This window comes from Canis lupus, chromosome 1 (genome assembly GCF_048164855.1).
Source record: "Canis lupus baileyi chromosome 1, mCanLup2.hap1, whole genome shotgun sequence".
Classification (NCBI taxonomy): Eukaryota; Metazoa; Chordata; class Mammalia; order Carnivora; family Canidae; genus Canis; species Canis lupus.
Genome location: NC_132838.1, coordinates 93,251,392 through 93,266,758, shown reverse-complemented (window position 1 = coordinate 93,266,758; position 15,367 = coordinate 93,251,392). Strand labels below are relative to the sequence as shown.

Sequence of the window (15,367 nt, the reverse complement as noted above, 5' to 3'; positions counted from 1 at the left end):
AGAAGGCAGCCTGATATTTTAGGAAAGTAATCCACGGCATGTGTAGGGAACAGAATTGGAGAAGTGGGAATGTAGCACCCTAACTGCTTGGATTATATTGCACCGCACCAGTACAGCACCCAAACAACAAGACTGAATAGTCCAGTTCACTCAGATGCCACTGATAAGTTAGAAGAATGGTGTCAAAAGAATGCAGAATTGTGTGCATTCACCGGCAGTCTTTTCTAGGCAAGGGGAACTAGAATAGCAAAAGAAGGAAATAAAACAAGCTTTCAGCCCTGCTGCTGCACAGGCAGAAGTTCCTCTAGCCCCTATAATACAGTCGGAAATGAGCCAGCCCCTAAGGTCGCCTTCCCCGGAGAGGCAAGCACCTGGCCTCGCATGGCCCTAGGCTGGCAGATCAGTCTTTCCCATACGCTGGTTCTAGCACCTGTTGTCTCATTCCTGCAAGCCAACTTTTCCAGTCAATACTTTTGAGCATTTCTGAACCACCAAGGAGCCTCTAGCTGCATAGAACTGGCTGCCCAGTTTCCCTCTTGATTATGTTGTTCCTGCTATAGTTAGAAGGTTGCATAGATTTTGAGTGGTCTGTCCCAATCCCAAATTTCCCCAAAGAGCCTGTTATCTGCAGTCCACATTGTACAGAGCACAAGATGTTTCCAGATTTGTTTCTCATGTTAGAACAGCACTCCCAGTGTATGGCTTTGCTCTCCCTCTATTACAAGACACCTGGTAGTAGACAGTGCTTGGGGGGAACAGCCCATGGAGCCCACGGTGCGCCAGCCCCTGCCAGCTTCCCACTTTGCCATATGTAACAAGCGGCTTCCATCCTCCTGTTGATAATATAGATGCTGACATTCTCCATATCCCATCCCAGTTTTCGGTCATGGAGGAGGGAGGAGAATGAAGTACAGGCAGACCCCAAACTTTGGCACAGGCTACCGTCACTTGCGAGGGAGTCTGGGAAGGAGGATATTTCAGTGCATTGCTAGGCTTAACAAAATTGCGATGCTGTCAATAACATTTATTGGAGAGGCACACAACACAGGGCCTGCCAAACAGTCTCCGAACTAGTTTTCTGATCTGCAAAATGGAACTCTCAGATCCTTCACACTGATTACCTCTCGGAAATCAGTGGTAGAGGCTTTCTGGAGGGTTCTGCCCTTGTTCTGCACCTCTCCTGCAGCCTCTTAGGTTGCTATGCTTTTCACCCCTTGCTCTTATCATTACCTTCGGGAGAAGCCAGTTACTAACATAGATTTCCATCATACATGATCCAGTCATTAGATTTCATTAGAACACCATGGAGCTGCATCCCAGCCTGGGCAGTCTGATAGCAAGACAGTGGCAGTGCAGAGGGGGAGCCTTTTCTCATGATTTAGAGCTGTCCTGCCCCAGTCCCTGTAGAAGCTGGCCCCTGTCAGCTCGTCAGCTCGCAGACAGTGGTGGCATTTTCTCACCTCAATAAGGTATGGTAAGCTTGACAGCCCAGTTCACATTGACGTCTCAGGAAACAAAAGGTTTCCAGCCACCAGCCAGCCTCCAGGAACAAAATACTTTGTAAAGGGCTTGTCCTACCAAACAGCCAAACTATCTTTCAAGCCTAAGGAATCTCAGAGCATTAATATTTAAATGGTGAGGTGGCCCTTACAAGTTTAACTTCTTCCTCTGAGTTCCTGTTTATTTACAGTGATTGTGTAATGGTACTTTCCAGAAGAGTCCTATGGGTTACAGCCATGACTGATGTCATTTGTGGGGGTTTATGTTAAATGTTTAAAGGTTATTTTTTTTAAAGGCAAATTGTAGAGACAATAAACACACCCCGTCCCACAGGAAATGTAGTCACATCTGCATACGTGAAGTTGTGAAATGAAGTAGTTAAGTCTAGAAATTGTATTGCTTAGGATTTAAGCATGTGTCACAAATTCCCCTTGAGATCTCAGGAAGACAAATAAGATTGATTATAAATCAGAGCATAATCGTCTTCACTGAGAAAGTTGTGACATACTCATGAGGAGAATGAGCCAGTGAGCGCACTTCATGTTCTCCCAGTGTTCGCAGAAGCAGTCCCAATCAGGACTAATTTTTGGTATCAGCCATGATGTTATTAATGCTTATATAGTACTAGGGATTGATGATTAGATCCAGAGAAATTCTTAATTACTCTTATACACTTAATTACTACGAAATTACCCCAAGAGCAGTTTTATATAACTAGTACTTGATGAATTCTGACAGTGTGCTAATTCTATTAAACAAAAGTTAAATTTAGGTGTGTATAGGGGGTGTAGTTGGCATCTCAGCATGTTGGGCTTTGTGGGAGGGGTGTAAAATGGTCATCTTCATCAGAAGAGCTGTTTAAATGATTAGTTATGGAAACGACTGAACTGTGAATAATCTACGTATGTAATTAAGTATATACCCACACACACACAGACTAAACCCATATAACCATAAGGATATTAACATGATTGGATCAACTAACCATCGCGAAAAAGTTTCCTGGGGACAGGAACTATATCCTCTTACAATGTTTTGCACAAAGTAAGTGCTTCAATAAAAGTTTGTGGAAGAAATGTGAATGAATAAAAGGATGATGGGGGGGGGGGGGTTGCTTATGCCTTACTAGGCTGATCCATAGAGCCAGCCCTTGGTAAAACCATGATTAGGAGTCAAGTTTCCAGGGCTCCTCTTTTCTCTGGGCACTTGCTCCTTTTTCTCTGTCCCTCTCATTATATATCCAGTGTTTACCCAACTGCCTGGGACCTCTCCCCAGAGGAAAGAGGATGATCTAATGATTCTCTTACACATTAAGGTTAAAGTTAATACAGTAAGTATTCCTTCCCATGGGTCTTTGCACACCTGGGACTGAATGTTTAATAGTGAACCACGAAGCAGTGGCAGCCTTCTGCAGCAATGGCAGCCCCGAGGAAGAGGTGTCTGAGACATTCCGATAGATAAAAGTCTCTTGTTTCTGAAAGTTTCCAAAACATTGTTTTCAGTTTTCAAAGCATTCATATCCACTAGCTTACATAATTGGTTATATTATCTCAGAAGAGATTACCAGAAGAGGAAATTGTGACGTGCCCAGATGATACAGGGAGATAAATAATGAATTATAGAAAGAAAGAAAAAAAAAAGTAGGGGCACCTGAGTGGCTCAGTCACTTAACATGTCCATCTCTTGATTTCAGCTCAGGTCATGGTCTTAGGGTCGTGATATCAATCCCCATGACAGCTCTGTGCTGGATGTGGAACCTGCTTAAGATTCTCTTTCTCTCTCTCTACTTCTCTCCCTCTCTCTCTACCCCTCACCCCCAACAAAAAGAGAAGAACAAAGTAGATAAAAAGACTTTAGAGTCAGGCAGATCTGAATTGGAATCCTGTGGCCAATCATGCAATGCCCTGAATCTCAGTTTCCTGGCTTGTAATATGGGATGTAGTGAAACCACTCTTTCAGAGTTGATATAAAAATGAGAAAAAAATGCATAGCTCATGGTAGATGCTGAGTTAATTAGAGCTGTTTGTTGTTGTTGTTACTTTTCTTCTGTGTTCCAGATGCCAGTTGCTCTGGATATATCTGCTTGTGTTGTTTTAAATCTTCACAATAACATAAGTAAAAATACCAACATACTGTTGCCTTCCAGGCGAGGCTGCAAGATACAGCACCTTGCCCCAGGTCATACATCTAGGACATGTCAGAGCTAATTTGAGGAAGACTCTGACCCCAATCCCACACTCATTGTCCTTCGTGATGGCAGATGTAGGTATAGTATACGGAAGTTTTGAGTTGCTTGGGAATTCTCTCTGTGTGATGTTTAAGTGTGGAACCATTAACGATGAGGTCCCCTCCAGGGCTAAAATTCTGCAGGCAGTACAGGGACTGTGGTTGGTAGAAAGTAGTTTCCCACTGGCCACTTGGTGTTGTGTCTTCTTTGCCAGGCAGTGCAGTGAATACTTATGGTGCCCTTTCTCATTAATCTCATAACAACACAATAAAGAAGGTATTGTTTGCTCCCATTTCACAGATGAAAGATCTAAATCACTGAAATGTTAAGTGACTTGCTCTAGGTTTCCTACTCGTGAAATGGTGGGGCTGGAAAATATACCCAGGACCATCTAACAACAGAGTCTGTGCTCTCAAGCAGTGACATGTCACTATAGAGAAGGGAGCATTCACTCTCTCATTGTCCCCATGGGATTCCCACACGGGTGTGTGTGTGTGTGTGTGTGTGTGTGAGATAGTCTCACACATGCCATGTTTGCCTCTCAAGTACATGCATGCTGGGGTAACTGTTAGAAGCATGATTACTAAATCAACAAACCAGGGTTATTGGACTGTTTGCACAGTCCTTAAAATACAATTTGAAAATTCTTAGTGAATTTTTTTTTAATTTACCTATTTTTTAAATTAAAAGTGCTTAGTGTACTTAAGCTTATGAAGAGTTGAAATTATTTTCAGCACTAGTGAAACATAATGACCATGAAGTCTATTAATGACTTTTTAGGTGTTTATAGAAATGAAATGTATGTGTTGTATGTGTGCTTACATACACTCACATGTATATACATGTGTACACACATGCTCTGTTATAAAGATGGACTCACATTCTGCGTTTTATTTTATGACTTACCTTTTTTTAAAACTTAAAAATATATATGAATCTGCTTTCTAGGTAAAGGTATATAGATCAACTTCTTTAAAAAAATTGTGTAGTAGTTGCAGGAACCTGTCATTTTTTTTAATCATTCCCCTACTGATTTTTTTTTTGCTTTTATTAACAATGCTATATTAAATCTCTTATGCACATACAAGTGTTTACATGAACACTCACACACATATGTATCTCTTTGCATACTTTCTTCAGGAATTATTTATGGAAGAAAAATTGCCAGATTGATGGATATGCACATTTTAAAGTTAGGTACATACTGCCATAGGTCCCTGGACAAAGACTATGCCAGTGTAGACTCCGCAAAAATGCACTAGACACATTTCCCCATCCCAGATGTCATCAGTCATTTTAATTCTTGCCAACGTGTGCAGCAAAATTATTTTGCCTTTGCCTTTGGTTAGTATTGTGATTCAGCATCTTTTCATATTCTTATTGAGCTCCAAAGGTAGTTTCATTATAACAGGAATGCAGTGGCTGTCACTGCTACTTGGGTGGTTATATTACTTATGAAGCTGTTTGCTCCTTCTCTCACCCTACCAGGCAGGCTGTGTTGCTTGCAGCCTGATACTTTGTTTTCCTCATTGGAACCCAAAAATGTATCGAAGAAAAGGAAAATAGCCAGAAAATTTCCATTTCATTGACTATTGTGACTTCTCTGTCAGTTAACTTAAAAACATTTATAGAAAAAGTGATGAACATTCTTACAGATTTAGCGCTTTTTCATTCTTTGGGGGAATTAATGACATTTTTTTCCAGAAGCAAATGTTCTGTCTTATATCTGAAACTCATGAAGTTTAGCCTCTAATGAATGGAGCTCTTAAAATCAAGTTAAATATTTTCTTATAATTCTATTTTACAGGCTGCTTAGTTGGACTCTTCAGGGCTGAACATATTAATGGCAATCTGTGTCTTGTGATTCTTGTATTTTTAGTTGGAATTTTCCTTGTAAACATGATAAGCAGTTGATGGCTTAGAAGAAAAAATGTGAATAGCTGTGGGTGCAGTTTTCTTAAAATAAAGGAGGGAAAAACCCCACATCAGGAACATTTGGGTGACTGGTAGTGAGAGTACTGTGTTAACAAAGCAAAACAACACTGAAACACCAGAACTACCTTGATCTGTGCTCATTCAGATCATCTGAGCTCAGACCAGGTTGCAGAACAATCCTAGTTTCCCTAGAATTTCTAGTTGATTTACTTACAGTGTGAATGTCCTCTCTGATTACAGAAAATTTCCCTCTCCAACCAGATTGTTCTGACCAAACCCTCCATTTCATTCTCTTGCAAGGTCTTTAAGAACTAGACCTTATAAGATGCGGCCATGAAGTAAAAACATTCAGGCATTTTTCTAGATCATTCAAGTATAACAACAAGCCCTCCCTCTCCCCCATATTCCTCCACCAAATCTAGCCTCGTATCACACATTGCTGAACACAACTTATTCTTCAAGTTCATAAATTTTCTCATCATAACGGCAAAATGATTCCAGAGATCTGAATTAGCAAAGTCTTTACCGAAGGTCTTTTGCATCTTTGGATCTGGGCTGGTACAGCATTTTTGTCAATACCAGTGAGGTCAATGAGAGTATCTACATTTATATTGCAATGTATGTTTTATAAATTACTCTTAGGTACAAAAATTTTATCAGCACCGGGTAACTATAATGGAACTGACCAGTAAGCTATTTGTTAGATAGAAACCTGAATTCTCATTATAACTTTATGAAGACAGTAGGAAATCTATTTCTGCCCCTATTTAGAGATGAAATTCAAGAGTAGTTGATCAAGTTCCTTGACCTCGGAATGGTTTCCTCAAAGAGCACAGGGCATTCTGTGGGTGGATCAGGTTACCTAATTCTTCTGCCCACTCTTTTTTCTCTTCAGGCGCAGTAGCCTCTCTAGCACCCAGCAGAGAAGGGTGGCTTGGAGCAACACAACTCTCCAGGTCACCTGGACCAGGCCGATCATATCTTCATCATCTTTGTTCCTCCTTTAAAAAAAGTAAAATTCCGGGATCCCTGGGTGGTGCAGTGGTTTAGCGCCTGCCTTTGGCCCAGGGCGCGATCCTGGAGACCCAGGATCGAATCCCACGTCAGGCTCCAGGTGCATGGAGCCTGCTTCTCCCTCTGCCTCTGCCTCTGCCTCTCTCTCTCTCTGTGACTATCATAAATAAATAAAAATTAAAAAAAAAAAAAGTAAAATTCCATGTTAGAATAAGAAGTCACACAGACAGGCTATAATATAGAAGTTTATAGATCAGAATCTTTTTTTTTCTAAATTTTATTGATTTATTATTTATTTTAGATCAGATTCTTTGAGCATAGTTGTGATCCCTCTCACTATTTGTATTTTCACCGAAGGCTCTAGCTGTTGAGTGTCATTCACTCATTCATTTATTCATTCTCAAATACTCAGCTTCTCTATGTGCCAGGTTCTGTTTGAGGTGCTAAAGCTAAAACTTCCAGTAGAGGAAGCAGGCTTATACCTACGGGGTGAATTTGGCAAGTAAGACCTTTGAAGTCAACAGTAAGAGAATAGTCTTCTTGGTCCATGTGTAGGCGGGGAATCATACCATCTATTTATCCCTTGTAGCACTTGGCAAATTTTTAGATGCTTAATATATACTTAAAATTCAGGATTTTAGTGTGCAGTAGAATGAGATTAAGCAGGAAAGGAAGGACCCTATAGACTATATACAGCCATCAGAGCACAGACCCCCAGGTGGCTAAGAGTGGGCCCTGTCTCACACTTGTGCCCATGGTTTGAGTAATCTCCTGCTGAACCCCTGCCTCAGAGCAAAGCAACCCCTGTTGCTGCATACTATTAGGCCTCTTGCAAATCTACTGTCTAGAATGTTAAGTTGAGATGAAATCTGGGCTTGAAGCAAAACAGTATAGAAATATATATAAGTGGGTTAGAGATAGCAGAGTGGACATTACACTTACAAAACATTAAGAATGTCACTGGATTCCAGGATCTATGTCACCCTCTTCTATCAACTGCCAGGAAATTTGTTCACTCTTAGATCTGAGTGCTAGGAAATTGTATAATCACAGACTTGGATTCAAACAAGCAAGCAGTCACCTAGTTAGTAGACTGGATATATTTCAGGAATCTGGTTACAGCTAGACAACAGAAGTCCATGTCACAAGATGGTCCTTACTACTATGAAGCCCATTAGTAAGACCAAGACTTCTGAGTCACTCAAGTGAGATCCCATGATTTCACCTTGACCAAGACCTTCAGTGTGCAGGAAGGGCATTGGGGTAGGGAGGGAGGCCATCTTAATCCATATCTGCTGAGAGTGTAAGCCAGTCAGTGAGAGCAGTCATCATTTCTGTACTGCTGAGAGTCCTCAGAGTTCATCAAAAAGGACAGGGGACCAGCTGATGAGAAGAGATGCCCATCAGAAGCACTCTCTTCCTCTATTTCAAATGAAATCAGAGCTGTTCTGTGTTTTCCTATCTGTATTTCATTTGGAAAACTTGCTGAAGATTAAAAATCATCTAAAAGATGTTCTCAGAACCTCTCACTCTTTAGTGTAAGAAATACCTTGTTAAACATGAAGATTTCCAGACCATTGACCCAGACATTCTGATTCACTCAGTCTGCCCAAAGCTGAGCTGGAACTGATGCTGTGGCATCTTCTTTAAGAGCCACGGACCTAGACCCCAATTGTGGGGCTCAGTGCCCCCTTTGCCATGCTTCTCCAATCAGGGGTAATCCAAAGGAAGCAATTGGCCAATGGTGGAGAATGTAAATACTTTCCCACTTCCTTCTTCCTTTACTTCCTGGGGAAGTCCTCTAAATATCGCACAACCTAAAAACCAGAATGGCTCTCATAGAGCCCGGTGGGGGCAGGGGGACTACAGCTCTTCTTTGTCTGAAATCCTCTTCTCTGCCAGACTTTTCTTACAGCAGAGCTTGCTTGGAAGGCCAGGGGCACACAGTATTAAGTCTTCATTCCTTGCCATTCTTTCCTTGTTCTGCTTCAGGCTCAAGTACCCCTGAGTCAGTGGCTTGTAAGCTCTAGGGGGCAGAGCTCTCCTCAACCAGGGTAGATACACCTTTGTATTCAGGGAAGGTAGGAGCACCAGGCTTATAATAAGCCAGTAGGAGCTAGAATTTGCACTGGGTTTTACTGTTTGCCAAACATTTCCACACTTACTATTTCATGTGATCCTTATTCAGAAGGAGTGCATACGCTAGCAACAGGGTGGAACCCGCCCATAGAGAAACTCCCAACTCATTCTTACCAACCTCAACCAGTGGCCACTTATGTATGCTGTCACTTTACGCGACTATCAGACACAGCATGGCCAGATCCCAAACCCCCGTTTGGGGCCTCACATGTATCCAGGATGTTGGAGTCACGGGCAGGTGTTGGGATATGGTTGGCAATTCATGTTCAACTGGGCACTGAATCACATCCATGTGTTCCCTCTGCTTCTTTCCCTTCCCACCGTGAGGATTATGCTGCCACGTGAGTATTATTATCCCCCTTTTATAAATAGGACTCACAGGCTCAGAGAGGCTGTGGTTTCCTCAGGGCCTCACAGCCAGTACATGGCAAAGCCAGGCTGTCAGAGCCATTTCAGACTCTTCGGGTCTTCCAGTTTTGAAAGTCTTTATTTTATGTCATTTCCAAGTGTTTCATTATCACCATCAGGATTCACTAAACCATCTTACTATAACTGCAGATACCCACACATGACAGTTACTGAGACACATTGCGATTAGTTTACCTTGGCAGCTTATCACTTTGAGAATTTGGAAGCCATAGGCCACCATGTGTTAGAGGTTTGGGTGGGTTGAGGATATTTAAATGAAAATGGATTACATGTCCGAACCAGGAGTGTTCGGCACCTGCCTTCCTTCTCACTCTACCCTGTTGCATTTCCCGTTTGTCCCTGTCAGTAGCCCGGAAACGATTCTGAGGGCAAGAATGGGACTCATGGTAACAAACACTGCTAGCAGCTTCTATAGACTGTCGAGGTGCTATGAGGGGTGCAAGTGGAGGGAAGCACTCAGAGTGTCCCGAGCGTGTCTTATTGCAGCCCCCCAACTGGCAGCAGAAGCCACAGATGAAAATGGTGTCCCTTCTTGGGTCCAGGTTGGCTTTTCTAACTAGAAGGCCTCATGCTGAGGCCCATCTGACTGAGGACAAGGAGACCAGGCAGTTGCTCCGGTGGTCAATTTCTGGACCATTGTCACAGGGCTCCTTCAACAGGAATGTGTCCAAATGGAATTGTAAGGGTTATTATTTCCATTATTTTCCTCTTTCTTAGTACAGTAGATGCTTAAATGTCAGTCGTAAATAGCTCGAGTGCTGTGCAAGCTGGTTCAGTTCTCAGCCCAAAGAAAAATCTGTCTTCCTCACACAGTCTGTGAGCCATTCCTGCAGCTTCCCCATTTATAGACTCTGTATTAAAATGAAGAGTCCATTTCTTCACCACTTCCAGGGCGTAGACTTAGTAGAGTTCTGGCTAGATGAAGACCTGAATGATGTTGATGGCCATGGCTGGGAGCCAAAAAATGACAACCAGATTGTAGAGATTCCACTTTTAAGAGCAGTACCATTTTAAACTCAAGGGTGGTGGGTAATGAGAGAAAAAATTGCTAAAGAATTGCTTATACATTTTAAAGAATCTAGAAATACTTCTGAGCTTATTTCATGGCAATAATAATCACTTCTATTTACTAAGGGCCTACTACATGCCAGGGAATGCAATATGTACTTATATAAACATTCTCCTATATAATGCTTTCCACAACCCTATAAAATAGGTATTATTTTAAAAGAGAATGACTCTGAAGGAGGAAAATGGTTTACCCAAATTGGATAAATTAACACAGTTGGTTAATGGGGAGCATCCAGGATTCAAACCCAGATCCAAGTTATGCATGCAATGGATAGAAATGAAATAGTGACTAAATCCAAAAATTGGCCAAAAGAAATTTCTGAAATGTCTGTTTCTACTTTTGAGGGTTTTCAGAATTTTTTAGTGGTTAGGTGATTTTATTGATTTTTATTAATTCAATGTCTTGCTCCCTGATGAAAGTGTTTATACATTATGAAATATTGGTCCAGTGTGAGTGAATTGTCTCTGATCTTGGCAGTAAGGGACCTCAATAAAAATGGCAAGATTCTCTTAAAATTTTGTCCATGAGCTCAAGCCCTAGTAGTCTGAATGAACTATGTCACCAAACAGACGACGTTTGAGTCCTAGTTCTGAAACTCCATAGCTCTGAGGATTTGAGTAAGTTATTTTTACTTCCCTACTTCTTTGTCTATGAATTGGGGACAATGCTGCATAGCTCAAATGTTGTCGTAAGGATGAAGATTTTCTATATGAAACACGTAGGACAGTGCCTGCCTTAGAGCAAATAAATATTCGTTCCTTTCCTTCCTTCTGACAATTCCCTGAGCAGTTGGCAAAACACTAACCAAAGTGTTCTACAAAAATACCAGAGCAGAGCAAGAGAGAAAGTGCTGAACTGAGTAGGAACATATATAGTGACTGTTTTAGTTCCGCTACCCATTTGTGTTAAGATAAAGGCTAGATCTATGAATGATTCCAAATATCTGGACATTTGGAAATATTAAAACGGTTGCATGAATTTCCCACTTTTCTCTTATTTGCATGGTATCATATAAGTAAAGTGCTGGTTATAAAGGCAGGGAATACAGCAGCTCCTGTGCTTCTATCACATCTCTGCGATGGGAATATTTGTTTGAATCACCCGCTTACAAGATAGGACTATCAGATGGCCATCTGAGAAGGAATGCACAAGTTTTCTCATACTAAGGCACCATGTGAGTAGTAAGCATGGGACTCCCTGGGCCCTTCTCTGAGTAAGGCTGGGGTGTATAAAATCAGGCGGGGAGCCAACAGGAATAGAGTCCTGTATCTACTCTGTATGTCCCTGTCCCTGGGCTCCCTGATTTGAACCCTCCCATTCCTCACCAGGGTCCGTCCGTCCCTGCCCCTACCCATGCAGCAGTTAGAAGACTGAGGCCAAAAACAAAACAAAACAAAACAAAAAAACCCTACCTTTCCTCAAGTAACCTGCAAAATTATAGTCTCTGCAGAAAAATAATTAGGGTCACAAAGCTCATAAATACATATCCTTCCTTCCACTTGGCTAGCAAACAACTGTACCACCAAAAAGCTGAGGCACTGCCAGCTTTCCCCGTGTCTCTGATACCTTCTTGTCCTCCTCCGGAGCATGAACCCATCAAGCCACTGGCAGAAATGGACTCTGTCGGGGCTGGTCCTCCACAGAGCTGCGGGACGGACGGCCCCCTGATTGTGCCTGCCACCACCAGCCAGGGCCCCACAGAGGGAACCGCTTTCAGCACCCAGCCTTCTTTCTCCTCTGTTGCCTTTCCCTCTTCCTACTTGCACATTCTGGAGAAAAGAGTACTTTATATCTCCCTTCAAGAATATGTTCTCTATGTTGTCATATATAGTGTGGAACCAAACATATTACTTGGTTTCTCCTGTGTGTTTATCTTTCTCACTAAAACATAAACTCCAAGGAGGCACATGGTCTGCCTTATTCCCCGTTGTGACGCCAGTAGTCCGGTGCTTAGTAAAGAGTCTTTGAGTGAATAAAGGTGTAAAACCGGAAATGCTTGTGCTTGGAGAAGAAAAAGAAAAAGTAGCATTTAGAGAGCGCCAACTGCGTGCCAGGCACATGCTCAGCACTCCACCAGGGCCTTTTCTCTCAATCCTCTGAGACCTGCACACTTGTCAAGTAGATGCTGTGAACCCCCTCAGTTTATGAAAATAGACCAACAGGCACAGACACACGCAGCAGCCAGTGTTCCTTCTAAAGGGTCCAGCGAGCAGCCGGCTTCACTGCAGTGGCAGTGGCCAACCATGGCAGTGCTTGGCCTGATCCCTGAAATGACATCCCCAGGTCACGCAGAAGCTGAAGGCTTTTTCCCATCCCTAGCTATTGGGGGGGTTGGGAAGTGATTGCTGTTGGGTGTTTTTTCCAGGAAGAGTCACAAAGGTTTCTGCTGAGCCTGCCCAGAGACACTTGGCTGAGGAAGTAGTCCCAGGGGACCACACTGTGGCCCGGGAGGGGCTCCCCCTGCGTGCTGCCTCTTTACATTGTCCCCGTGCTCGTGCTCAGGGAGGGGTCAGTCTTTGATTCTGCACACTGTCCGTCCAGCACTTTTCCTGGTGCCCGGCATTTGGTGGTGGTTCCCAGCCTCACGTTAAAGGAAAAGGAGAGTTAAACAATTTGCAAAAGCCATCTGCTACATGAACAACCTACTAAGTACATAGCTCCCAACACGGTGCCTTGATGAGAGGTGCGGGCTGATGCTGTTCATCCCTATCCATGAGGGCCCACAGTTGGGTCGAGCCTCTGTGTTGAACCTTACTCCACCACCACGTGGTAGGGGCCCCTGGGGACGGGCCTGTGCTTGTTGCCACTCCCAGCGGGCACCAAGAGCCAGTATCGAAACTGTGCAACACGTTTCCTTTTCTTTCTCCTACTTCTAGAAGAGAATGTGGCTCACTCCTCCAGGAGAGCTGGAATGCTCTGGAAGTTTAGCTTCAAACAGTCACTCATCAGCCCCCTGGAGGGTTACAAGTTGGGTGACCATTGTTCACTTACCGATGTATGTGTATTCTGGTTTTTTTTCCACAAAGATTGCAATGGTAGATTTTTCAGGAAAAGACAGATGTAGTAAAGAGTCTAATATATTTCCTATCTTGGAGGCCATGGGTCTAAGAATCATTGTCTGGCTTTTGTTTAAACCTCGGGTAGTGGGTTCTGTGTTTTTCCTTCAGGAATTTAACCAGAAACATTTCTGAAACAAGGTGTGCTCTAAACACTGAGAAGGCACAGATTTTCCGAGAGCTACACTGTCCAGGATAAGAGCCATGAGCGACATGTGCCTATTTAAATTTTAATTAATTAAAATTAAATAAAGTTAAAGGGCCAGTTCCTCTGTCGGACTAGCTCTACCTCAAGTGCCTGGCAACCATATGCAGCGACTGTACCGGACAGCGAGATATTGGTAGAAATAGATCATTTCCGTCATGGAAGAGAGTTCTGTTGTATGGTGCTGCCCTAGATGACACCCTTCTGTTAACATAGTTAGTTGTGTAATTCCTCTCTTGTCTGACTCTCCCCACTCCCCTTCCACTTTGGGAGGAAAACCCACACCCAGCTTCATGGGCCTGCTTTGTCATCATTAGCAGCAGGAGTGACCTGGACTCCTGATCGAACGTAGACCCCATGTGACAAAGTGAAGGGGAAGGTGTTTTTAGGAATGATGTTTAAGGAATGTGTGAAGCACATAGAGAATATTACAGGGGAAAACAGAAGATAAAGCAATGTATATAACAAACATTACAGTTTTGTGTAATACATCTGGCCATATCTAAATGTAGAAATAAAACTTTCTTCTTTCTTTGTTTATACTCTTCTACATGTTCTGGTTGGTACAATTAATTCCAAATATATATACATATATTTTATAATTAGGAAGACAGGTGTATTTTTAGAAGGGAAAAAACTTCTCAAAATTGACAAGAAGAGGAATGATTCTCCTTGAACTTCAGGAACTGCAATGTGGGTAGATCAAGCTTATCTGGAGATTCCACCCCTGCCATTTTTGGAGGCAAAGTAACGTGTTAAATGGAGTAGGGGTGATTTTATAATTGAAGGTGACAGCCAACATTTATTGCCAACATGAATGTCCGTGTGTGTTCTTACGCTGTTATAACTGTGTGTGCTCTTGCTCCAACAGCATTAGCAATCCTCAAGGACGAGGCATGATCTTCTGTTTCCTTGGGTTTTCCCACAGCACCTGATGACCATCATTGACTATCTGACTGACACATTAGCCGACCTTGCCCTCAAGCTTATGTTTTATGCCCATTAAATGTGTTAACATCTTGCCTCACTTTGCTTTTGGTCTGAGGAGTACTGTGCTCCATCCACATTCACTGCATGAAATCCCACAGCTGGAATACAGGAGCCGCTCATCAGAAGACGAGTTAGGCTTCCTCAGGGCTTGTGTGTGTGGCGAGACCCTAAAGGATTTCTTAAACCCTTCGTTAGTTTTATGGAACTAGCACCGGGAAGAGGGCATGGTAAGGCTCTTTGATTTGCCTGACCACAGCCATCCACGCCAGTGTACTTGGCATCTCTGGTGACTGGCTTCTTGGAGCGAGGGATTTCATAAAGAGGATTTTCTTTCCCCGAGTTGGCTGTGAGAGCCATCAGACATGCTTGCGGGACCGTTCTGGTTTCAGCTGTTCGTCGTGTCAGCCAAGACACCCACAGGCATGAATTAGAGTCCACTGTGCCTTCTCACTGTAACCCAGGCGGCCGGGGGCGGGGGGCGGGGGATCTGGGGGCTGTAACCCAGTATGCTGGATTTAAAAGTTCATGTCGCCGGGTGTGTTTCACTGCATCACAGGCCCTTTTAAACTCACATGTCGCAACACTCAGTTGTAGGGGGAAGCCGTGTAACAATTCTGCTCTTTTAGAAGCATGAGAGAAGATATGGAAGAGAGAGAATCGGTTTTCATAAAGGCCAGAGGTCTCTATCCGTGAACCTGACCTACCTGCGTGTTTAATGTCCCTATTCAGGGAGTTGCAAGAGTTTAGCAAGAGATGTCTTCTGCTCTTGGAAGGGAAACCGTTTCCTGAGGAATGCTATC

General features: G+C 43.0%; 1 protein-coding gene across 30 annotated transcripts in view; it reads left to right on the top strand.

Annotated features, from left to right (window-relative positions):
• GLIS3 (GLIS family zinc finger 3) overlaps window positions 1-15,367 on the top strand; it is a 552,705-nt gene that overhangs the window by 528,893 nt on the left and 8,445 nt on the right. The window contains exon 14 of one of the 30 annotated variants that reach the window (XM_072840249.1): window positions 6,558-6,817. The exons of the other annotated variants lie outside the window; for them this stretch is intronic. Within the exon in view, the coding sequence (XP_072696350.1) occupies window positions 6,558-6,712 (155 nt within the window). The 3' untranslated portion in view covers window positions 6,713-6,817. Of the gene's footprint in view, window positions 1-6,557; window positions 6,818-15,367 lie in introns of those variants that run through there. 30 annotated transcript variants of the gene reach the window in all.